This window comes from Rhinopithecus roxellana, chromosome 10 (genome assembly GCF_007565055.1).
Source record: "Rhinopithecus roxellana isolate Shanxi Qingling chromosome 10, ASM756505v1, whole genome shotgun sequence".
Taxonomy (NCBI): domain Eukaryota; kingdom Metazoa; phylum Chordata; class Mammalia; order Primates; family Cercopithecidae; genus Rhinopithecus; species Rhinopithecus roxellana.
The window spans coordinates 107084179-107110328 of NC_044558.1; the positions used below are offsets into that span (position 1 = coordinate 107084179).

At 42.2% G+C, this 26150-nt stretch overlaps 1 protein-coding gene across 3 annotated transcripts in view; it reads right to left on the reverse strand.

Moving 5' to 3' along the window:
• Nucleotides 1-712: 712 nt before the first annotated feature.
• HAL (histidine ammonia-lyase) overlaps nt 713-26150 on the reverse strand; it is a 28001-nt gene continuing 2563 nt past the window's right edge. For 2 of the 3 annotated variants that reach the window (XM_010383894.2, XM_010383891.2), the window contains 14 exons: nt 25855-25892; nt 25076-25201; nt 22835-22974; nt 20643-20690; nt 19529-19676; nt 18543-18638; nt 18386-18444; nt 17078-17158; nt 13972-14037; nt 13731-13896; nt 11112-11246; nt 4634-4742; nt 4465-4534; nt 713-2415 (listed from right to left, as the gene is read on the reverse strand). In XM_010383894.2, the coding sequence (XP_010382196.1) occupies nt 2275-2415; nt 4465-4534; nt 4634-4742; nt 11112-11246; nt 13731-13896; nt 13972-14037; nt 17078-17158; nt 18386-18444; nt 18543-18638; nt 19529-19676; nt 20643-20690; nt 22835-22974; nt 25076-25201; nt 25855-25892 (1423 nt within the window). In that variant the 3' untranslated portion in view covers nt 713-2274. The remainder of the gene's footprint in view (nt 2416-4464; nt 4535-4633; nt 4743-11111; nt 11247-13730; nt 13897-13971; nt 14038-17077; nt 17159-18385; nt 18445-18542; nt 18639-19528; nt 19677-20642; nt 20691-22834; nt 22975-25075; nt 25202-25854; nt 25893-26150) is intronic. The other variant, XM_010383893.2, reaches the window with a different exon arrangement.

A 26150-nucleotide genomic window follows, 5' to 3' on the forward strand; every position in this document is an offset into this window, starting at 1 on the left:
GTGATTTTTTTGTTTGTTTGTTTGTTTTTGAGATGGAGCCTCACTCTGTCACCCAGGCTGGAGTGCAGTGGCGCGATCTTGGTTCACTGCAACCTCTGCCGCCCGGGATCAAGCAATTCTCCTGCTTCAGCCTCTCAAGTAGCTGGAATTACAGGCATCTGCCACTGCGCCTGGCTAATTTTTATAATTTTAGTAGAGTCAGGGTTTCACCATCTTGGCCAGGCTGGTTTTGAAATCCTGACCTCGTGATCTACCTACCTTGGCCTCCCAAAGTGCTGAGATTACAGGCATGAGCCACCGTGCCCGGCCTGTGATGGGATTTTATGCATGTGGTAGATTGTCAGATACGGGCCCGTGGATTACGCCAAATCACATGCCCATGCCCTTGAGTGTTACTCTCCCAAATTGACTCTGGGCCTGGAACGTGACTTGCTTTAGCCAACAGGACATTAGCAAATGTGGCACAACAGGGGCTTGAAAAGCCCTTGTGCTTTAGGGCTTGCCTCCTCCGGCTGCCCTGAGACAACTTGTGACAAAGCCCAGGTGAGCCTGCGGGGCTGGGGAGGAAATCCTGATGCCTCCAATTCTTTTGTTGCTAGCCAATGGGAAAAAGAGTGTACTGAGTCAAGCATATGCTCCTTCAGAAACTTGATTAACTGCTGTTAGAGGTACTAAACCGTTATAAAAACCTAAGAATAAAGTGACATCAGAAGGCAATTGAGACTTAGTTTATTCCATGTTTCCCTTGAAGTTCCCTTGAAGGCGTGTGTTGTCAGTTACTAATAGAGCCCTGTAGAAAACTCAGTGACAAAGTGTCATTTTGACCTGGAGGACTGCAGGGGCCATGAGAATCCAGCATTCCCCAAACTGGAGCGATGAGCACGGTCAGACCACTGGGGGCTACTGGCTCAATGGCAGCTCACGGATGACAATGCACAAATCTCATTTGTGTGTGTTCACATTTTGACGAAGAATAGCACCAAGAACAACCTTTAGGTAAACAGGCTCCTCAGCACATTTTTTGCTCTCTGAATTTCTCTGGGCAGCAGTTTTCACTTCAGTGTCCACCTTTCCGGTGGACAGGTTGCAAATCCAAAGAGTGAAAACTCTATTGTGAAGTCCACTGATGGGCCCATTTTAGATGGCAATCAGGTAGGCAAGCTGGCAAGTGTGTCGGTCCTCCTCTCCACCAGCTATGGTTTTTAGAGCCACGGTTTCAGACCACTTGAAGGGCCTTGCACATACATGCACACATGGCTGCAAAGTCACAGAGCTTAGCCTTGGGAAGCCAAGAGGTCATGTGACCCATCTTTCATTTGGACAGATACACTTAAGCCATCCCTGAAGGTCCTTTATTTTCTTGGGGGAAAAAACAGATTGGGTAATACATTCTAGGGCTCCATCTGACCTTTGTCAATAGGACTCATTTTAATGATTACCATTACAGAAAGGAGGTTGGTTAATCCCCAGAGATTCCTTATCTGTGAAATGAGGAAGGTTACAATAAGCATGTGAATAGAGTACTAACACCTAGGAAGTGAAAATACTAACCTCAAACTCTACACATTTGGGGAATATGTGTAGTGATAAATACGAAATACACAGTTTAATAAGAGCCACCAGATAGCAATCTTTATATTCATTCCTTATCTCCTTTGCACATGAAACCCCTTGTTGGTTTTAATCACCTCTATAATTAATAGCTGAAGACCCTATTGACTACTCTTTACTATGATCCAATTAATAGAAGAAAAAAGCAGCTTAAGGACAAATTATGACTTAGAATGGTTATTTATGAAGACATATTAAGGCATATCATGCAAAGTAAAATTAGCCAAAGAAAGTCAACTGGTTGAAGCAAATTAAAAACAACAACATAAAAAGGTTAACAAAAGCCTAATGTTTTTAGAAAAAATTGCTATCAATCTGTTTCCAAATTTGAATTCATCTAATGCTAAGAGTAAAACAGGCACATACAATTGTGGTTATTCTTCTTACCCTTAAGAGTGAGTGGCCTGTTGAAATTGTTAAGAAAGAAAGAAAACTCCTACGATCTGAAAATACCTGGTAGGTCCTGAACCATGACAACAGGAACACAGTGCTGAATTTAGCAACTATAATACTGCCGTCAGCCTAACCAAAGTAGGCTTTAGAAGAACTGAAGTATACAATGGATTGATCTACCTAGGAAAGTTCTCAGGTCTCTCCTTCAGCCTAGTATTGCTTTGTGCTAAACTGACTGCCCTCTGATCTGCTACTCCATGACAAAGCCCATTAAAGGTCCTCAGTCTCCGGGATTTTGGTGGATTTCTTGTGCAGAAATTTCAGTGAAAAGGCTGTTGGAGAAAGAGGTCTTGATTCCGGAATATGCTCCATTCTGTATTTTTCAATGTATGGAGCAGCTACTTCCCAAACCTGAAAAGCAAGGACAAAACAAAGCTGAAATATTGACAACGTTGTTTCCACATGCTATTACACATCAACTTCATCTGAAGTCAAAACATCCTCTATACATGACCGGACACAGCTGCTGTTTGCTTGCCTTTATTTTAAGCCATTTGACATATGACCTGTGTCAATTAGTCTTTGGTTGCATTAAAGACTGTAAATATACAAAGTCCAAAACTTTCTAAAGTCATCATAAAGATTTTAAGTTGCATACTTTTCCAAAGCAAAGCAAGAAAGCAAATAACAAAACCCAGAGAATTCAGTGTGGACAGAGTGAAGGATAGCTTCTCCAGGGTCTTAGCAGGACCTACATGGTTTTTTTGTTTTGTTTTGTTTTGTTTTGTTTTGTTTTGTTTTGTTTTGTTTTGTTTTGTTTTTGTGAGACAGAGTCTCACTCTGTCACCCAGGCTGGAGTGCAGTAGCATGATCTCAGCTCACGGCAACCTCCACCTCCCAGGTTCAAGCAATTCTTGTGCCTCAGCCTCCTGAGCAGCTGGAATTACAGGTGTGTGCCACCAGACCCGGCTAATTTTTGTATTTTTAGTAGAGACAGGGTTTCACCATGTTGGCCAGGCTGGTCTCAAACTTCTGGCCTCAAGTGATCCACCCATGGTGGCTTCCCAGAGTGCTTGCTGGGATTACAGGCGATAGCCTGGAGCTGTGTGTTTTCTAAAGCAAGCCTTAAATGATAAAAGGAAGTGAATTGAATTTCCCTGTTGCTTTATTTCCATGCCACGGGGGCTTTGTTTCTGTGACCCTGCTACTTAAAGCATGGCCTGTGCCCCTGTAGTATCAGCATCACCTGGGACAAGTCAGCATCTTGGTCTTCACCCAGACCTACTGAATCCACACCTGCATTTTAACAAGACGCCCAGCAGATTCATAGCCACATTAACATTGGAGAGGCACCGCCTCAGATCCTTGGTTAGTTTTTACCTCCCACCCACCAGCCTCTTTTTTGTTTAAGCATAACATCATCTCAAAGTAAGGCCCTGGGCGGGCATGGTGGCATGTGTCTGTAGTCCCAGCTACTCAAGAGGCCAAAGTGGGAGGATCACTTGAGCCCAGGAGTTTGAGTCCAGCCTTGGCAACATAGCAAGACCCCCATCTCTAAATATTTTTTTTAATTTAATCAAATTAAGGCCCCGTTTTTGGTTTATAGCTGCTTTTTAACTGCCACCGACAGCCAAGGAGCCTTTCCTATTCTTTTTTATGACCTTAGAAAATGAATACTCCTAAAGGCTAACTCTCACATACCTCCCTCCTAGCACCAAAACTGCCAGCAGAAAAGTAGCTTCCCCACCAAGAGTGCGGGACATGCTTAGAAATAATGGGTGTAAAAATCACAGGAAAAATCACTCCCCCAGAGCAGAGCAGCTGTTTTAAGGAAATCAAGAGATTCTAGGGAACGTAACACCCCCAAGTTATTCAAAAGCTTTAAAGCACTTCAAAAACGATATTTAAAAGATAAGCCAGCACGCTGGACATCTGTACCTGGCAGCTGAGTGTATGGTCAATGTAACCAGTGGAAATACACAGGAAAGAAAAACCCGCATCTCACCAGAGCGCTAAACAGACTGAAAGTCTTCTGAAGTAAACACCTGGGCCTTGGTTTTCCCTCCAGGTCTACACAGCCATTGCACCCAGTGGTGGTAGTTGTGATAGCGTCACCCAGAAGGGAACATACTTTTGAATCACAGAGGACATCTTGCAGGGGTGGGGAGGCATCAATGAACCTGACATCTTATTTTTTCGCCATGAATATTGTCCCAAAACTCCATTTAAAATCCATTTCTGTTTCTAATCCTTAGATATTCAACATTTGGCTGCACCCTGGGGCACGTAGTGATTATTACATGGCTTCTTAGTGGCGCTGCAAGTTGTTGCTGAAATACCTTTCTGCTCATTCCCAAGGAATAGCCGGAAAACAATAGAATAAGGCAGTATTTCCCCATCCCCGACTTTGCTTTCCCGTAACAATTGAAAATTAAGAAACAAGCCAAGGGGCCAGCTTGCCTTCTGCTCCAGGAGCAGCCTGTGCGCTGCCTCGATGTCCGGGGCCATGAAGCGATCTTTTATCCAGGGCCTATAGGGAGAGCACATTCACCCATCAGCCAAACATTAAGCCCTGCCAGGGTTTACCATGCTGAACTGATGTAACTTTCAGAGACCTGTTTGATCTTACCTTACAACAGAGCGCACCAGGTCATAGACCTTCTCCAGCGGAGTGGTTGTTTTCAGGGGACGTAGAAACTCTATACCCTGGCAGGCTGCAAGGAGCTCGATGGCCAGCACTGAAACAAGAAATTCCAAGAGGGTAGCTTATGAAAGTCTGACTTCATGCTTGAGGAACGTGGATTTCCCAAAGTTGACACCCATCACCGGCCAACTAACAGATGGTTCGTTCTCTGTCTATTGGTAGAATTAAGTTGCTTTGGTATTCAGTTGCCATTTTAACTTGTTTTCTAACCCCTTGACTGTATATTTAATGCTGAGAAGGGGAGAATTGAGACATTTACCTGAATAATCACCAGACCCACACACCTACCCAGGAAGCTGCCCATTCATTTGCACTAGCAAAATCTGCCATGTCCCCCATTCACATCCTCTAACCAAGGTTTGGTGGCCAAGTTTGGGTCATGTGGGTAGGGAAGGAGTTCAGAAAGAAGAGCTGATCCTCATCTTGAGGCCCAGCTCCATTAAATAATCGTATGCATTTCATTGAAATGCTTTAAATCTCATGGTTTCCAATTCCATACGAATTGAGAGGTGGGGATACTGGACTAGAAGATGAGAAATTGCTTCCAGGTCCACAGTGAATTTCACAACTTCATCCTCTCCCACTGTGACCTGTCTGCACTCACCAGAGTTCATAATGTACTTCATAAATTGAAAGACAAGAAGTCAAATGTTTTTAATACTCTATTTGGGTTAACCACCTAGACAGTCTGATCAACTATAAGCTTCTAAACTAATTTTCTTGGCAAGTAATGAAATCCAAAGTGGTTTAACCTTGAATTACATTTCAATAAAAAACTTCTTCATAATCTAGACTGGGTCAAATGTAAAGAAATACGGATTCCAATATTCAAAATTTATTACAGGTATGGCATATTTAATAAGTGTTCTTAGCTCAGAAAGACAATATAAAGATTTCTGCTTTAGTTGACTTGAGAACCTTTAAGCTTGAAGGCCTGAAACAGACATTACGGAGTTAGTTCCAGGGCAACTAAAGATTCACTTGCGCATTCACTGACTCCTTCAAATCCTTGACAGGGGTCTATGTGCCAGGTATTTCAAGCCAAAGAGAAGAGCAAAACTAAAAGCAACTTGAAATTTACATAAAGGTGGAACTTGTCATCCATCTTGAGCAAAGAAGTTGAGTGAGGAGTTGGCAGGTGAGAAGAGATATTATTCATTTAAAGCCACTCAGATAACTGGAATAAATCCTGGCTTATTGCCAAATCAATGACCCTATTTCCCAGTCCCAAACCTTACAGGTATTACAAAGATCTGACTAAAGTAGCATACTCTCAACTCACAGAGATTTCATTTTGACATACTTCCATAGGAGGACATATATGAAGCAATCATGCAAATGGAAGTCCAATAAACCATGAAGATGCTAGTTCATTTTTTTGGAATCAATATGGCAGTATAGGGGAGTGGTTAAGACAGTGAACTTGAATCAACTGCCTGGGATTGCAATTCTAGCATTGCCATTTAGTATCTGCATAACCCCGAGCACATTATTTAACCTCTGCCTTGGTTTCCTGTCCCATCAAATGGAATAATAATACTTACCTTTTAGGGTTACTGTGCAGGTTAAATGAATTAAAAGACTGAATGCACATAAAAAATGTTCAATATGTGTTGGTGATATGATGTTACATCATGAGAAGCGTAGTCTGATAGGTAATGTCAAAGACCAGAAAAAACTGGGAAGTAAATATTTGCACAATAAATGTGAAACATGTCAGGAAAACCTTAAGTGGCTACCTCTGCAACATTGGGTTAAATGCTCTTTGTTGCTAGCAGTTCTCCCTGAATCCATCAATTGGAATTTTAAAAGTCTGACACTTTCTTGTTACAAATTCAAGGGGTTCGATGCATCTTGATTTTGCTGGATATATTTCAAATGGCTCTCATTTATTTTGAAATAAGCTGATATTCTGTGGCCTAATAATCCTTCAAATCTTCAATCTTCAAAATAAATTTCTTAAACACACTGAAAACACGTATCGGAAGAACCATGGAAACACCTTTTGGTTTTACATGATTATTATCTTCACTTTAACAGAGTATAATTCACATGAATTAAAATAATCCCAAGCAAATAAATAATGGTACCACTTAGATATGTTGCAAACATATGTTCTACTTAGATGTATTGCAAATATGTTCTCAAAGTTTTACAATTTGAACACTATTCATTTTATCTGTCTCTGAGGTTAATTTATACCTGTGTTCCTTTCTCTAAAAAAAGATGCTTCTCTTGACCTTGTAGACCTCTGCTACCCTGAGCTCTTGAAGCTATTTCCTTTGAAAAGGTTTCCCTCCTTCCTCCCATAGGCTATGACGTTTCAGGTTACGCCTTTTCCCTCGAATGCAAGGTTCTGTTCCTGGTATTCTCTCCTTATGTCTAGTAGTTTTCAGTTGCCTCCGTGCAGAGAATGCTGACCTTCATCATTAATCCCAGGACATGGCTAGGTGCGGTGGCTCATGCCTGCAAACCCAGTATTTTGGAAAGCCAAGGCGGGCGGATCACTTGAGCCCAGGAGTTCAAGACCAGCCCAGGCAACATGGCAAAACCCCATCTCTACCAAAAATATAAAAATTAGCCCAGCCCACTGGTGGCATATGCCTGTAGTCCAGCTACTTGGGAGACTGAGGTGAGAGAATTGCTTGAGCCCGGAAGGCGGAGGTTGCAGTGAGCTGAGATCTCACCACTGCACTCCAGACTGGGCAGCAGAGCGAGACCTTGCCTCAAAAAAAAAAAAAAAAAAAAAGAAAGAAAGAAAGAAAAAAAGAGATGAATCTTCAGACTTTCCTGAGCTCTGCATCTGTACTTGGATATCCCATCTCAATATAACCATATAACCCAAGACAATATATTTTGTGCACATCCCCTTTCCTTTTCCTTGCGAAACTAATGTGGCACTTTTATTCCCGTGCAGATACACACACCCATTAGCTGGCTCTATTTGCTGTTTAGGCCTTAATCTTAAATACTTCAGAAACACGTTTTCTGGTTCTTTCAGACTAGATCATGTTCAGTTATTTCCTCCTAGAACTGTTTTTATAATTTTGTTGAGTGCTACAAAAAGTTACCATGTTGTTCAGTATCTACTTCTCTGGCTAGACTTAAATTTCTAAGAGGGCAAAGGCCAAGTACATCTCTTTCACTGTTTAATCCACTGTGCTCAAGTGATAGATGTCTTTCCGCCCCAGTCAGGTGGAATTATTCTTTCTGTGTTCCCACACTAGTTACCTGTGTAACACAGAATCACTAGTAATAAGCAGGTGCTTATACCCTATATCCAGCATCACCGGATTCCAAGATTTATAGGTATTTGTTTAATATATGTAGACAAAGCAAATTTAATTAACAATAAACATGCTTACATGTACCCTAGAACTTAAAGTATAATAATTATAAAAAAAAAAAAAAAATTAGCTGGGCGTGGTGGTGCTCACCCGTAATCCCAGCTACTCGGGAGGCTGTAGCAGGAGAATTGCTTGAACTGGGGAGACGGAGGTTGCAGTAAGCTGAGATCGTGCCACTGCGCTCCAGCCTGGGAGACAGAATGAGACTCAGTCTCAAAAAAAAAAAGGAAAAAAAAAGCAACTACGCACACCTGATCAGGAAGATTCCTGTTTTTCCAGCCTGTTAAAATGCTTACCTGCCCCCTCATTTCTTTTTTGTTCTCTAATAAATATATTTAACAACACAAAAAAAAAAACAATAAATGTGCTTGATACACAAAGTGCCTTTTTTTTTTTTTTTTTTTTTTGCCAACTACACGTTTCTGATATAAAAGGAGAGAACTACATTGGAAAAGCTGCATCTATCATTTGGACCTATAGTGCCAACTTTATTGTCATGCAAACATTTGAGCATCCAGTCTGGGTCAGGCATGGTTCTAGATGTTCTAGGTCCACCTAGGGGTGTGATCAAGACAGAGAAGATCCCTGCCCCAATAGACCTTATATTTTACTAGGAAAGACAAGCCTAAGTATATCACAGGTATTATACTAAGTGCTGTTAGGAAAATAACAACAACAAACAAATGAAATAATGGTTGCTGCTTTAGCTGAGGTAGACAAGGAAGGCATCTCAGATGAATTCTAGGCAGTTCCAGAGATAGAATGAGTGAAGTCCTCGGGGCCAGTGCTGCAGGCAAGCAGTCCAGCAAGTGCTAAGGTAGGGATGCATTTTTTGGCAGATACAAGAACAACACTGGGGTTTCAGGATTGAAAATGGGATGGAGAGAGGTTGCAGTGACAGGCAGAAGCTGGATCATGTAACCAGCCATGTTACCATTGGCTTCAGTAAGGGGGTTGGATGTTATCTTGAGCAATAGAAAGTAACTGGTAAATTTCCCATAGGGGCATGATGTGGTCTAAATTACACTTTCAAAAGCTCATTCTAGTTTATTGTGTGTGGTTCCTAGAGAGAAACATTAGTGAAAAAAAGGGGACTAAGACCCATCTAAAAAGAAAAAGAAAAAAAATTCAAAATGGGAGTAACCAAGAGCCATTTAAGAAGTTATTTTAAGAAAAAGAAAGGAAAACAAGGGGACCCATCAGAAGGAGATGACAGAGGCTGGATTGGTGTCTTTTGAAGGTAGGATTGATTTGCTGATGAACTAGATAGAAGATAATCGATAGAGAAGGGTGACTCTAAGCTTTAGACCAGAGCAACATATTCAATAGAGAATCCTTGTGAAGAATGAACATAAGGAACACATTATGGTAGATTGATAATAACAAGTCCTAGGTCAGGGGCAGTGGCTCCTGATCGTAATCCCAGCACCTTGAGAGCTGAGGCAGGAGGATCATTTGAGCCCAGGAGTTTGAGACCAGCTTGGGCAATATAGCAAGACCCTATCTCTACAAAAAATAAAAAAAAATTAGCTGGGCATGGTGGCCTATGCCTGTGGTCCCAGCTACTCAGGAGGCTGAGCTGGGATAATGGTTTCATCCCAGGGAGTCAAGGCTTCAGTGGCCATGTTCATGCCACTGCACTCCCTCCTGGGTGACAGAGGGAAACCCTGTCTCAAAAAAAATAAAGAAAGAAAGAAGTGCTGGCAAGGATGTGGAGAAATCGCAACCTTCAAATACTGCTGGTGGGAACATAACATGGGGTAGCCACTTTGGAAAACAGTCTGGAAGTTCCTAAAAAGATGGGCATAGAGTTATCATATGACCTAGCAATTCCACCCTAGAGAAATGAAAACATCATCCACACAGAAACTTGCACATGTTCATAGCAGGATTATTCATATTAGCCAAAAGGTGGAAACAAATCAAGTGTTTGAAGGGATAAACAGAATGTGGTATATTTATATGATGGAATATTATTTGGGTATAAAAAGGAATAAAGGACTGATTCATGCTACAACATGCATGAGTCTTGAAAACGTTTTACTATTAGAAGGAGCAAGATTATATGAAAAATTAGAAAAAGTAAACATTTTACTAACTAAAAAATGATAGACACAAAAGACTACGGGATTCCATTCACATGAAATGTCCAGAATAGGAAAACAAACAACAAAAACAAAGGCAGAGACAGAAAGTAGATTCGGACTAGGACTAGGACTGGGGGATTAGGGAGAACAGGGAGGTCAGAGTTGAAGAGCACCAGTGTCCTTGTGGGCTGATGAAAACATTCTAGAATTGATTGTGGCGATGGGTGCACAGCTCTGTGAATCTACCAAAACCCATTCAACTGTACAGTTTAAGTGAGTGAAGTATAAGATATGTGAATTATATCTCAACACAACCATTACCAAAAAAAGGACTGAACTCTCACATTTATCTTAAAATTGAGATATTCTTTTGTCAGCCATCTGCTTCCAATACTGTTGGGTAAACTTAGAAACACAGAGAAAAATGCCTAAAGGAAAGTAATTCCTCTTTCTTTAAAAACAGAATAAACAGGCCAGGTAGGGTGGCTCATGCCTGTAATCTCAACACTTTGAGAGGCCGAAGTGGGCAGATCAATTGAGGTCAGGAGTTTGAGACGAGCCTGGCCAACGCGGTGAAACCTCGTCTCTACTAAAAATACAAAAATTGGCTTAGTGGCGCATGCCCGTAATTTCAGTTACTTGGGAGGCTGAGGCAGGAAAATCGCTTGAACCTGGGAGGCAGAGGTTGCAGTGAGCCGAGATCACACCACTGCACTCCAGTCTGGGCGACAGAGCAAGGTTCTTAATCTTTCGTGAAGATCAGAATCACCTGGAGGGTTCGTTAAACACAGATTGCTCCACTCTCCTCCTAGAGTTTCTGAATTAGCCGGCCTGGAAGGAGGCCTGAGAGTCTGCCTTCCTAACAGGTTTCCAGGTGATGCTGATGTTGCTGGTGGGCGATCCCACCTGAGAAGCACAGGCACAGTGGTCTATCAGGGAAGCCCGCCATCCCGGACTCATCAGCATTACCTTGCTCCACGTGCTCGATGACCCTGAGGGCCTTCCTGGCTGCCCATCCTCCCATGGAGACGTGGTCCTCCGTGGCCGCGCTGGTGGAGAGGGAGTCAACAGACGAGGGATGGCACAGAGCCTTGTTCTCAGAAACTGTGAGAGACCAATGCCAGTTAAGAAGTGCTCCTCATAGGATGAGCTGTCTGAAGGACCCCTGGCTTCCACAGAGTGCTCCACCGCATGGGATACACTCTCCAGAAGATCTGGGACATTATTCAAGCCCTGATGGTAGAAAGCTGCTTTGGGAAAAGGAAGCAGGTCATATTTTTCCCCAAGTGAGGACTCTGAAGCAATAGTGAGTTCTGAGGTAAGACGGGGATGGGACAGCTGGGAATTCTAATATAACAAGGCCAAGATGAAAACCTGGGAAGCATTTAGCATGCCAGGGAGACTAGGGGAGAAAGAGACATGATGGCCATTTTCAGGTACTTGAGATCAATTTGGTTGTGTCACCAGAATTCAGGCGTGGCATTTGGGGACTGAGGCTAGACCCACAAATCTTGGGGAAGAAAATTTAAGACTTCAGAATGTTCAAGGATGATATAAGTGGATGTAAACAGGGGCTCGATGACTGCCAGAAGTATCTGGGAGGAGGAGGAATTCTAGAGAGGACCAAGATATAGGACTGTCGAGCTTTCCAGTGCACATGAACCACTTGGGGACCTTGTTATAACAAAGAGACTAAGCTTTGGGTGGGGCCTGAGAGTCTGCTGTTCTAACAAGCTCTCAGGTGATGGCCATATTGTTGGTCTGAGGACTACACTATAAGCAGCAAGGACTTAGGTTAGGAAGTTCCCTTGCCCTAGCTTAGAAGTCAGGAAAGGTCAGACTCAAAGTCTCTTCTCTTTCTTAGGCTTTAAGAGTGGTCATGGGTGAAGTTTCCATTGTTTTCTATGCCGTATGGGATCGTATCCTAAGATGATCTCGCTTTAAACTAGGGTCATGCTACTTTGTCAAGGTCATGCTGGTTGGCCAAGGACTTTCCAGGTTTCAGCGCTGTAAGTCCCCAGTCCTTGGACCCTAACCTGAGGACTATATGGATAAGCAACCTGTGGTGAGGCTTGTTCAGAGAGATAACTTACAAGGGCCAAAAAAAGAAAAACCCTAATTTTACTGCAGTGAAAGCAAGCCGAACAACCTCAATAGGCAGCTTGGGAAACTAAAACATGTTCAAATGAGGCTTCCCAATGTCCATCATGTTCTCTAGAAATCAATGACTACTCCCCCACTATGTTATTGTGAGAAGTTTCTACCTGTTAAAGGGTTATTTTATTAATAAGCAAGTGAGCAAATAGAAGATACTGGGTCAGAGGAGGTGAATTCAGTAGCTCTTAGTTGGTTATTTGTGTTGCTTGGGAATAATATTAATAGCAACTAGTATTTATTTAGTGCTTATGATATGCCAGGCTTTATATGCATCAATTCATTTAATCTTCCAAACTACCCCCTTAGGTAAATTTATCATCTCCATTTTATGCAGGTGTAAATTGAGGATCAACAGGATAAAGAGGCTCACACATCTAGTAAATGGCAGAGCTGGGCTTCTAATCTAGCGTCTACGCACGTAATAACTCATGCTATCCTCCCTTTTAGGGTAGGGTTGTTAGATAAAGTAGAGGCTGCCCAGTTAAATTTTGATTTTAGATTAAAAAACATAATTTTTATACTATAAGTATGTCCCAAATAATTCAAATTTAAGTAGTCATCCTGTGTTTTTGTTTGTTAAATTTGACAACCCTATTTTAGGGTTGGATTAGTATGGATTAAAATGAGATCCTCATTAATTAAAGTAAAAGCACAGTTTTGCATGCCAAAATTCACAGGTTTGAATTCTGCTTTACATCTTGCTAGCTGTGCAATATTGGGCAAGTCTCTTAACTCTCAGATCTTCAGATACTCATCTATAGATAATAATAGCACTTACCTCAGGTGACAATTGTGACAATTAAGTAAATGAACATAAATGAGGCCCTTAGCACTTAGTGCCAAGGACTGTTCTGATGTGTTACTCCATCTGTCTCTTACAATCTTGAGTCAGAAATAAACTATATTGAAGCTCAATGTTCATAGAGGGTATCCTGCTGCTTATAAGCATTTATTTATGTTGCAACAACATCTTTATGTTTTTAGTGGTTGTTATATTTAGTGAAATGTATCCAAAGTTTAATTATAGGTTTGAAAGTTTAATTAAAGTTTAATTATAGGTCAGGTCAAGTTTCACCATTAACTATAAGCATCTTAGTCTTTTTCCAATAGTCTTCCAATGGAGATTTGGAAAAAAGCTGCCGAGATGAAGTTCATACGCAATGTCAAATTGCTTTCCACAGATGAATTGTCCATTACAGCCTTATTATTGTATTATTATATTTCAGTATAACAATATTGAAGTTGTTAAACTATCTTTTTCTGAAAAATATTAGAATTAACCTGTTACATTTGCACTGAGAAAGCTAGGATGCAAATAAAAGTGGTGAAAAGTTAGGTCTCACTCACAGACCACATTTGGTACTTCTGGGTGAAATGGAAAGACCCTTAGATGGATGGGCGTGTGTTCTGGGGAAAGGGCAGTATCCTTACCAAGGGCTGCTGCCGTGCAGTGCGCTATCATGAACCCAGAGTTCAGACCACCTTCAGCCACCAGGAAGGCAGGCAGCTCACTGAGGGAGGGATTGCAGAGCCGCTCGATTCTTCTCTCACTGATTGCAGCAAGTTCATGGATGCCAATGGCCAAGTAGTCTAGGGCCTGAAAGAGGGTCTCCATTCAGTCAGCCTATATTGGAATGTGCTTTCTGGGTCAAGAGCAGTTCAAAAAGCTTACTTTGGCTGGGTATTCGCCATGGAAGTTTCCTCCAGAAATTGTCTCTCCCCTATTGGCGAAGACCATCTTTCCAAAGAGGTTAAGGCTTGAAGATAACATTTGCCAGTCACTTCAAGTACAACCCTTTCCCGCCCTCTTTTTTTAATGTGGAGGTGACAGTCCGTGTACAAATGTGGGATGGACAGAAAGAGACAAGTCTTCCTGCAAGAGACATAAAAGTTCACAAAAGCAAAAAACAAAAGGCCTTAAAGGTAGATCATATACACCTAATTTGGAGGCCAAAAAACCATGAACCTTGAAATGATGTTTTCTTTTGAGATTAGATTCTCAAGCACCATAACCGTACTAACCTGGTGGTTAGTACCTGCCCTCAAAAGGTTTATAGCCTGAAACTAAAAACAGAGACCAACACATCTGTTTGAAAGCAAATTCTGTTTCTTCAATGGGCACTGCAAACTTGGGTTCCATAAAAGAATCTGTTGAATGGGAAATTCTGCTGATAAGCAACTACCAAAATGTCTGGAAAGATCAATTTTGAGAACATTTTTGAATTCTTTACTCAGTAATCTGGTGTCAGCGTTCAACAGCAGATGGTGGCCAATATGTCCTCATGAATCCATTTTCAGTAAGTGGCAAGTTTAAATTTGCTGAATATTATTATTCTGAGATAATCCTTTTTTTATTTTCTGTAATACTCTGTCGCCCAGGCTGGAGTGCAGTGGTGCCATCTTGGCTCACTGCAACCTCTGCCTCCCGGGTTCCAGTGATTCTTGTGCCTCAGCCTCCTGAGTAGCTGGGATTACAGGCACACACCACCACACCCAGTTAATTTTAGTAGAGACAGGGTTTTGCCATGTTGGCCAGGCTGGTCTTGAACTCTTGGCCTCAAGTGATCAGCCCACCTTGGCCTCCCAAAGTGCTGGGATTAAGGGCGTGAGCCACCAAACCCAGCCTGAGATAATTCTATTCCATCACGCACTTTACTTAAACCAGCAAGCACCCAGGAAAAGGCAGTAATAGATCCTCTTTCCTGGTTCTAAAGAGCTAATCCTTGCCTCCTGGGCTCAAGAATATTCATTACCTATTAACTGAGAACTCGCTGTGTGCAAGAAAGGTTCTAACTTCGAAAGAGTTGGAGATGTATGTGTTACATAACCTAGTCAAGTGTGGATTACTCTGTTCTGCACACGTAACTGTGAGCCCATTGGGTCTAGCTCCTTGACCGTGGCCTCCTCTCCATTCTCTGAATCCCTGTAGCAATGGAATTCCGCATCAATTTAGAACTTAGACATGTTTTTATTGTCCTCTAGTTGTTCCAAATTTGTTTGTTGGCTATTAGATGAAGACAATTAGAATTTAACTCCCATAATATCCAGCATGTGTGATGGGGCTCCATATCTGCAATAGAAAATTGAGAAACATATTCTTTCAGGTAACGCCAGTATTGCAGGAGAACTCCCAAATATTAGCCTATTGGAAATTTATCAATAATTAGCAATCTTTAAAAAAAAAGACTTTTGACTGAAATTCTTGCTGAGGCAAGTGGTAGCAGAAGAATTTAGTGTGGAATTAATTATCCCCTGCCCCATACCCAGTAATTAAATGGTAATTTCTAAAAACTATGAGATTCCCTTTAAAGGCCATGATATAAATGTAGAATAGATACTTCTTCCCTAGAGTGAAAAGATTGGTACTGAGATAAGACTACATAGAGTTCATAAAAACTACTATTCCATGTGGAGGATGGGGTGGTATTGAGGTGAACAGAGAGACCCCCAATTCCTGAGACTTATTTAGTGTGGGTTTAATTTCAGTGTAAACAATGTGAGAGAACATAAAACACACATTCTGAAGTAAGCTTGTCAAAAAACACACGAAAGCCATCTCGTGGGAAACCTTACAGAGCTATCACATAACCATCTGCTAACTCAGCCTGTGACTTGCTTTTCAGGGCTGCTGATTCAGCACTTTCTCTGGGATTTAGAACTGAGGCAGATGTGGAATAGGAAAAATAGATTCCAAAGGCGTTTGGTTATCTTCAGAGGCAGTGCTGTCTCCGTGAAAACTTTGCCAGCGTGACTCCTGACTGATCACCTCAACATCTGGGGAACTAAGTAATCATGGAACATTCCATAGCAAAAAACCAGATGGCTCTGAGATAAGCCACACCATTAAGAAGAGAGGAGCTCCATCCTTGAGAAATGGAATCAGTCTTACTATTTCTTTGAACATATGCAAAAGCACTAATTTGAGCAAAGTCCGCATGACAAATAAAAACTTGCGATGGGGGCCGGGTGTGGTGGCTCATGCCTGTAATCCCAGCACTTTGGGAGGCCAAGACAGGTGGATCACTTGAGATCAGGAGTTCGAGACCAGCCTGGTCAACGCAGCAAAACCCTGTCTCTACTAAAAATACAAATATTAGCTGGGCCTGCTGGCATGTGCCTGTAATTCCAGTTACTCAGGAGGCTGAGGCAGGAGAATTACTTGAACTCGTGAGGCAGAGGTTGCAGAGAGCCAAGACTGCACCACTGCACTCCAGCCTAGGAGACAGAGTAAGACTTTGTCCCAAAAACAAAAACAAACAAAAACAAAAAAATGCCAAAAACCTCAGGATGAGCAAGCCATAACTCTTTAATCAATACTTTGGTAAGTGTTAAAAGGCTGGTCTCTGTGTAACATAAGTTGCTTTCACTCGAAGCAGAGATGCCTGCATAAATAAACTGTCTAGCATCTCTGCAATCATATTTGTGACCTAAGTCTTCACCCTTCCACCAACAACCTTGGCAGTGGGTTTCAGGGCAAGTGTCTTCGGGAAACATGTCAGCCAATGCTGGAAATATCTTCTTAAATCTTGAATGGGTCCATTTTGAAAGTACAGCATGTTAGACTTGGAACCTGAGAGTAAGTTCACAGGCCACCTCTGCCACTTACCAGCTGTGACATGGAGAAAGTCAGTTAACCTCTGGGCCTCAGGTACTGATTCATTTACTCTGTGAAATGGAGCAATGGAACTGAGAAGCTACACAAAATGATTGTTTCAGTAGATCTTAAAATTACCAGCTGCAATTGTATAATTGCAGGTTAGTAGACAATCAAAAGATACAGGATTATCTGTTGCGCTGTTCAGTTCTATGGTAATGATGTTCTTCACAAATGCTATTGTATCATTCACCACACCATGGACCTAAAATACAATCAGAATAAGGTAGATGACCCATTTGATTACCTGAAGATACCAATATTAATATAGAAGATCTGATCTTAAAGTTATAAAGACTACAGAAGATCTTATCTTAAAGTTATAACCATGGAAATTATACTCTGTTCATTTTGAACATGAAGATAATTTTGTTATAATTCTTTTGGGTTTTCACTGAAACAAATTAGAATAAATTCATTATCACATATATTCACATTAGATCAATCTATACAAAGCAGCATGGTGTGGAAGAATGCCAACTCTAGACACAGGTGGATTCACTCCCAGGTTAGAGGTAGGACTTGGGCAAGTTCCTTAGGTTTATAGTTAAAAGAGAGGAAGACTTAGAAAACAGACAGTAACACTTATGGCTTTTGAGAAGTACATAAAATAATGCAAACAAATTCTTAGATGTGACTCACAGAGATTACTCAAATGGTAGCTATTATCCAAGGCGGTAAAGTTCATGAAGCATGAAGGTATCACATTAGAAGATGCTCACACAGAAGGCAGCTACCCTGTACAAACCCCAAAGATAGCCACAATGCTCTAAAGCAGCACCTGGCTTCTGGTTTCTCCCAGAAGTCAAGGAAATAATAATCTATCTGTGTGATCTTGGGCAAGGTACTTAATTCTGTGCCTCGGTTTCCCCATTGCAAAATGGGAGAAAGAGTATCTTTCTCATAGTTGGGAAGATTAAATGAATTAATACATGAAAGATAAAGTTAATACATGAAAGTGATAATGGTGCCTGTCACATAGAATCTGTTATCATTATTAAAATATCAGGGAGGACTTGATCTTCCTGTAGATCTAATTTGACAATTCTTACCCATAGGTGTTTTGATCTATTGTTTAATAAGCTAGCTAGAAAAGATAACTTGCTGAGTAAAGGGAAATGAGGGTATTTATTCTAGAGAGGACTCTATTACACCATAGACTGAAACTTGGCACAGACTGAAATACTCTGAAAGTAAGTTGAACAATCAAAAGAAAACAAATAGTTCACCATATAGAATAGAAACTTTACAACAATTGCATACATAAAGGTAAAATATACATAACTTTTCATAGAGTCAGTAAGAAATTTGGACTATAGTTTACCATTACATGTTTTTCTAACACTTTCCTGTTTTAAAATTCTTCATCCTGAACCTGGGGAAAGAAAAACTTTATTGGCATTTTTTATTGACTTTTTCTTTTCACTTTTACCTGTGGACAGCAGCGCAAGGTGTATGCATCCTGGACACGATCACAGAACCTGTGACTCTCTGTGGAAGAGGCGGAGGGGATGAGACAGGGGTCATATTACCAATTCTTTTCACAAAACACATAACCAAATAGGTCACTCCCATAAACATGGTCAGACCTGCTATTTCTGATGGGTGGTGATCTGAGTCCAAGAGTGACCGAAACCGAAAAGCAACTTCAATTTGCCCACGGTGAGGTCGAAGAGCATGAATGTCTATAATTGATGAAGGAGAAAAAGTCTGAATAATTCCATTATTTTTTTAAAGATGGGGGTCTCACTACGTTCCCCAGGCTGGTTTCAAACTCCTGGGCTCAAGCGATCCTCCCGCCTTGGCCTCCCAAAGTGCTGGGATTACAGGTGTGAGCCACCGTGCCAGGTCGAGTAATTCTGATATTCAAATAAATGACCATCAAAGGCTCAGGACCATTTACAGTGCTGACACAGCCCTCAAAAGTCCCAGGGGTCCTTAGCCACCACTCAGAATTAGAAACTTACCTCCAAAAGCACAATTTTCCTTGTTGACTTGATTCCTTCTACTTTAAATATCTGATAGCAAACTATATGTTGAGACCACTGGGAATTCCACTCAAGACACTGGGCCTACCTTAAAGGAATAGGGCTACTAACAGGAGGGAGCCCTACAGTGGCCTACTTTAACTCGGTTACTTTTAGACAATGTTCTGCCCTTTTCATATTACAGTTGGGGGGTCGTCGAAATTCACTACTTTCTAAATAAGCTACCAATTCGATAGTTTTTCTTTCCCAATTTTCTAGTCGGGACCAACCCTAATCCTACTGTAGTTCTAAAGTCCTGTAAAAAGATTCCTAAGACAACACAAAGCTTGACACACCCAGATCCCCAGGTGATCTGAGGCAAGTCACTCAACTTCCAGGCTCTGTGCATCTGTAAATTGCGGTTATTTCAAGGATCAGGTGAGCCGTAGCTTAGATGAAGAAGCAGCACACTGGGTATGCCATAGGCACTTGGATTTTCTCCTTCCCTACCACTTGCCCCCACCACTTCTGCGTCTAAAGACCTCAGTCACCCCACCCCACCACCTCTGGTTGAATGAATAACAACCGCAAGGAAGAACTCTGCTGACCAGTGTCAAAGGCTTTGGTGGTGCCCTTCAGCACTTCAAGGGTCAGGGCTGCCACAATGTCAGCCTGCCGTGCAATAGCACTGGCTCTCTCTACAGCTTCGCAGCCCAGGGATGTGATCATCTGCGTCCCATTGATGAGTGCCAGGCCCTGTTGGGGGAGAGAGCAAAGTTTCCTACTGTGGTTATTGTAACGAACCTACATACCAGTGGATTTTGTATCTTTTGCTTTCATGAGAGAAAAATTAGCCAGTCAGTTGAACTATGTTTGTTTTCTAAAGTATGGAACAGTAATGTTTATTTAAGCCCTTGAAGAATAAGTGCTATCATATGTGAACTCATAAGCACAAATCTGGCAAATGAAATACTTGTTAAGTATCCCCATTCCCAAAGCAGGAATGTAGCTCTGGAGTGTAGACTGCACATAGAATCTTTAGTGCATTAGGTTGCATTTCTTCTTTAAATTCTTACTGTTATTGATGAGACATCCAAAAAAAAAAACTAATTCTGGTCCAAGACTCTTAGCTTAGAGCATTCTAAGGAATTTTGGCTGAGAACATCTGTCTCTCAGAGATCCTAACAGAACTCAATTTCAAGTTTTAAGTTCCTAAGAGACCCCCCTGTGCATTGTGGCATGAAGAATCTTTTTTCTTTTTTGAGACAGGGTCTGACTGTGCTGCCCAGGCTGGAGTGCAGTGGCTCCCTGCACTGCACTCCATGGCTCACTGAAGCCTTGACCTCCAGGGCTCAAGTGATCCTCCCACCTTAGCCTCCAGGGTAGCTAGGATTACAAGTGTGCGCCACCATGCCTGGCTAATTTTTGTCTCTTTTTTTGGGTAGAGATACGGTTTCACCATGTTGCCCAGGCTGGTCTCAAACTCCTGAGCTCAGGCGATCCACCCATCTTGGCTTCCCAAAGTGTTAGGATTACAGGCATCCACCAGCATGCCTGGCATAAAGAATCTTTTAAATTCTTATGGAGGTGACCCTTCTTCAGGGATGACCTTTAAACAAACACACAAGCTGCATTTAAGGAACCATTGAGGCTGAGATTAAAACTGAAAATACAGCATAAAGACTTATGCACTATGAACATATTTTCCTTGAGTTTCCTTACCTCTTTTGGTTTTAAAATAACTGGTTTCAATCCATGGGCTTCTAGGACCTATAGAATGATTAAAACTATGAAAATGGGTATCAAATGAAATACTAGCCTATTTCCAATATCATATGGAATCCAATAATAGCTCTTTATGCCCAAAAGTCCATCTTAGATAAGACCTATAGGAACTGGCTCTACTCATGTTCTCTGGTCTATTCTCTAGTTTTGTTCTTTATTCATGAAAGCAGACCTACCTTTTAATTAATTTTTGTATTGAAATCAGGGGCTCCGTTGTCTACAGAATCAACCCGAAATTTTGGTCTCTAGATCCTTCGTGTTCAGTTTCCACCTTAACGTTCACCTTTTTTACCGCTGCCTCCTGACATACATGTATCTGACACACATACATGCATCTGTGTTGTGCTTAGGCTGGACTCCTCCCTGTTCACGCTCCCCTGCCTCCAGAGCTTGACCTAAAAAGTCCTCTAACCTCACTAATGCATCATTTAAACACTGGCAAAACCTTAGAGCAGGGCTTTTGTGGCACACGTGTGAGCACCAATGAAGAAGGGATTATAAAATTCCCTCTACTAGATGGAGACAGAATCCGGAGGGGGAATGGGCAGAACAGTCTTTCCTTGAAATAAAAGAAGTAGAGAGTCATTAAGTTAAGGTCCCTCTGGGAAAGAAGGAAGGGGAAGTTAAGGTAAGAGAAGGATAGAGTGGTCCCATCTACTATGTCAATTTCACAATTAGATTCAAGTATCAACTAGAGGCTGGATTCTGTTCTGGGTGTTGGGGTGGGTCTAGGAGTAGGCAAAATGAAGACAGGCAAGCTCAGGGGCAATCTGAGCTGAGTAACAGCACATTCAGTGCGAGGATGTGGGAAGTGGGTGGGGTGCAGTGGAAAACAATCATATAAGGTGCTAGGAGAGCATATAGGAGGGTCACAAGGAACTCAAGAGGTAGGAAGTGGAGCAGCAGAGAGGAAAGCTTCTTAGAGGGCTTTTCTTTTTTTCTTTTTCTTTTATTTTTTAGACACCCATCTCTGTCACCCAGGCTGGAGCGAGCACAGTGGTGCAATCCTAGCTCACTGCAGCCTTGAACTCCTGGGCTCAAGTGATCCTCAGCCTCCTGAGTAGCTGGGACTACAGGCACAGGCTACTGTGCCAGGAAAATTTTTAAATTATTTTTTGTAGAGGTGGAGCCTCGCTTTCTTGCCCAGGCTGGTCTTCAATTTCTGGCTTCAAAAGATCCCTAGAAGACGTTTCAGAAGCAGAAATTGGAGAGAGAAGTACGTATTTGTGCCAGACCCTCTGCCCAGCACATTCCCACTGCAGGCAACCTCCAGTTTCTGCAATGCAGAACCACACATAGAAGGGATTAGGGGATAACATGACAAACAAGACCCTTGAAAGCCACTTTAAGTTTAACCTTTATCCTGAAGACAATGGGAAGCATTACAGGTTTTCACTAGAACATGCTTGAATTTGCTGTTTAGAAAAGTCAGGGTGATTGCTGTGTGAGGGTGGTTGGAGGAAAACACAGTCCATAGCGAAATAATCAAAGACAAGGCTGCATGGAAGACAGATGATCTAGAAGTTGCATCCCCAAAAGGATTATCTATTTCCTTAGCTGTTTCCTCTTCCGGGGCCTTCTGCCCTTTTCACTTACTATCAAGGAACCTTCCAGCAATTCATCAGGGATAATACATTAAATGATGCTTTGTGCTGCTGTAATGAAATTCAGACACAGAAGAAGAAAACACCAAAGCTTTATCAAAAACAGGCTTTTTTGATTAGCCACTAGGGTAAGAGGGAAAAATGAACCCTGCTTTCCAGAAGCCATATAGTAAGTGCTATGAGCCACACCGCTGCACCTGTGAGACCAGCTCCTAATTAAAATTGTGACAGTGTGTGACCTTGCTGCTAGGCACTGGAAATGTGGTAGGTGCAGGATAAATTATTGGGATTCACAGTAGCAGTTATACCTTTTCACCAAGGTGATTACCAAACCCAGAAGGCTGACAGCTAACAACAGTCTTGCCTCATCTGACTTCTAAGCTTTCGTTGTCTCATCTATAAAGTAAGGATAGTAGAGGCTCCCTCACTGAGCTATTGTAAGGATTAAGTGATACGAAGCATGCAAGCACAGTTGGTGTCCAGCCTAGGGCAATTGCTGCAGATGGAAGCTGTTGTAAGTCTTACATATTTAGCATCAGCCCAACCACTCTTTGGAGACCACATCTTCCCTTCTCCAATTAACCCGAGAGCAAGATGAGAGAGTGGAGCAAGGTCTCCACTGGCACCAACGGTTCCTTTCTCCGGAACATAGGGCAGGCAGGAGGCTGGGAGAGAAGTAGGTAGCAATTAGTTCAAGAGTACTGCATTCTGACTCTCCTTGCTTTGTCAGTGAGTGCACCCTGCCCCCCACCCTGCCTCCAATAGCTATCACTTTATGGCATAAACACCGGGGGAAAGACAATTCTTCAAACCCAGCTAATATGTAAGGGACCTAGATAAATTGCTATAGAAAGAAAAAGAGGAGAGAAGGAGGAAGGGATGGCTGGAGAGAGAGACAGCAAGAAGGAAAGAAGGGCCGGGCACAGTGGCTCACGCCTGTAATCCCAGAACTTTGGGAGGCGGAGGCAGACATATCACTTGAGCCCAGGAGTTCAAGACCAGCCTGGGCAACACGGTGAAACCCTGTCTCTGCAAAATATACAAAAGTTAGCCAAGCGTGGTGGCGCATGCCTGTATTCCCAACTACTGGGAAGGCTGAGGTGGGAGAATTACTTGAACCTGGGAGGTGGAGGTTGCAGTGAGCCAAGATCGTGCCACTGCACTCCAGCCTGGGCGGCAAAAAAGGACCCTGTCTCCTAAATAAATAAGAAGAAGGAAGGAGGACACTTCTGGACGCAAAGCCCTCAAAATCTGTGTGCTCTAATCCGACCTAGTACTTCCACTTGTAGAAATTTTAGCAATGTATCTTAAAGATGAGATCGGGAGCTAGCTGGGTTTTTTGTCTGTTTTTGTTTTTTACAGTTCATTTATTTATTACAGGAAAAATAGTTAGAAATTATTTAAATATGAAGTTAAAGGACATTCATTTGACCAAGTTTAGCCATTCAAAGCTATTGGAAAATGTTTGGAAACATTGGAAAAGTAATATAAAATGTTCCAGAAGGTAGTGGTGCACCAAAGCATTAACAAGGTTTCCCAGGGGAAGAGAAGTCATAGGCAACTGAGTCTTTTCATTTTGCCAGTCACCCAGTCTACACCCCATTTCCCCTTATCAATAAACACGTGCCATTTTCTAAGAAATTCCCAAAAAGTTACCAAAAAAGAGGCTTCATTTTTCTGAAATAAAATCAGATTCCTGATGGCAGCATTTTTTCCAACTGTTAAATAATATCAGTTGGGTATGGCAGTGCCATCCACAGACCAGCTTCCGGCTCCAGTTCACGCTGGGGAACTCTCAGAGGTACCTTAGACTCACCCATAAAGTCCAGGTGGGTTTAAGGTTGGAGGGCTACTGTCTGGGATTTTAGGGCTATATGGTATGGCAGACCAAGGTAGGAGTAGAAATAGGTGTTGGAATCACTACTAGTCTGTTCAGCACAGCCCTGTGGACAACAGACTGTTCATTCAAATTGCTCTCCACGCATTGGCATATCCTATTTACGTGCCACTTGCGTCCATAACATGGAAGCTCAATATGTTTTGCTCCTTGTGACCGCCTCAGCTCTGCTTCTCTTCCCTCTCCTTCGCCTCAAAGAGTTCTGAGTCTCCACTGACCTAGAAGGCTTGTCCTTACCTGTGAGAAGGGACAATACCTTCAACCACTGCAAATCTGGTTTCCACATTAGAATTTTCCTATCCAAGAAGAAAGCTCTAGAGTTGAGTTCCATCATATCCTGCCACTACATGGCTTCTTGATTACAAAGGAGTCATTAGCCTCTTTGCATTTCTGTTCTACCCTTGTAAGAAGTTGGATTTTAGTGTGCAAGTCTGGCCATCACCTGGGGGGCATTACGATTTCAGATTCCCAGGCACCAACCAGAACTACTGAATTGGCCTTTGGGATGGACATCGATATCATTATGCAATTTTTCTAACCATATTCGTGTATCATTTAACCTAAGGTTCTTCTAGGCAGGCTTGAATGTAAGGGCAGACTTAAGGGTCCTGTTCTAGTCTTGAAAATGACAAATGCTAGGGAAAGGGTCTTGCAGAATAAGTTTAAGTTCACAGGAGTAAGCATCTCTGATTGACTTTCTCCTCTTCCCCCATCTAACTATTCTTTTTGCCAAGTGCATTTTTCACTCATTTCAATTATTCGTGTCTTCTTATCTCAGGTAAGATTCCTCAGCAACTGGCCAATCAAGTCTACCCTGTGGTACACACCCAGCCTCCACAGAGGTTCCATCTGGGGAATCATTGCATTACCATTAAACATTTCGATAACTTGTTTGAGGGTCTCCAGGGAAATGCCACTGTATCCTTTGGCTAAGACATTGATCCTTAAAGCCAAGAGCATCCGACACCTTTCAGGAATTAGTGGTTTCCCAACACCTACAAAACAGAATTGATGTTTTTTCCAAGAAAAGCAAACTCCTTTCTATCTCCTGACAACCTCCCTCCCTCCCTCCCTCCCTCAAATCTTTCCCATATGTAGCCCAGCCTGCTATTACCTTCTCCTCTCGGCTCAGGTAGTTGGACTACTCTCCCTCCTGCCTGTCTGACTTGTCCAAGCCCCATCTTCCTGACAAAGGTGAAGACCCCAGTTTTGCCTTCTCAATTCCCCTTTTCAGGATGTTTCAGTGAACCCCTGACCCCCCACTCACCTTTAGAATAGCATCCAGAGTCCTTAGCACAACTTCTTTACCATTTGATGGGTGCTGATTGGTGACAGTCTTTCCCATCTCACTATGCCCATCCTAACTCATTCTCTGAGTTCCAGGCTTTATTTCCTTCCCTGAATGCAACACTCTTTCCACGGGATGGGACATGTGTTCTTGTGCCAACCCCATCCCTCCACCTGGCCCACTTCTTTTTCTGAGGCTCAGCTGATTCTTTCTGCATCCCTTCCCACCTCAGCACCTAGTTCTTGAAATGCTGTTTTGAGAAACTAGCTTTTTGTGACTATAACTGGATGACTCACACTGTGCTGTGCTTTATTCATCTAATCACACAAGATCCAGGAGGTACCCAACGCTTTGACTTACCTGAAGAATGCGAGCGTACTAAGTTGACTTGAAGCTCCCTGCAAGAGAAAGGTAAAAATCCTCTTAGATACACTGCAGTGAGAAAATGTTCCCTCAGCTGGGAAAATGAAGGGAATCATGGTCAAATCCTTGGAGGGACAGAAGGAAGGCAATAGGAGAAACCAGTCAGCCTGGGTTTTCAATACCAACTCACATGCAAGTTAACCCAAGCTTCATTCTCTGATCTGTAAATTGGGGCAAATGTGAATTATTTCCCTTGTCGAAAAATATTTCAAAGATGAGGGTAGGTAGAACAT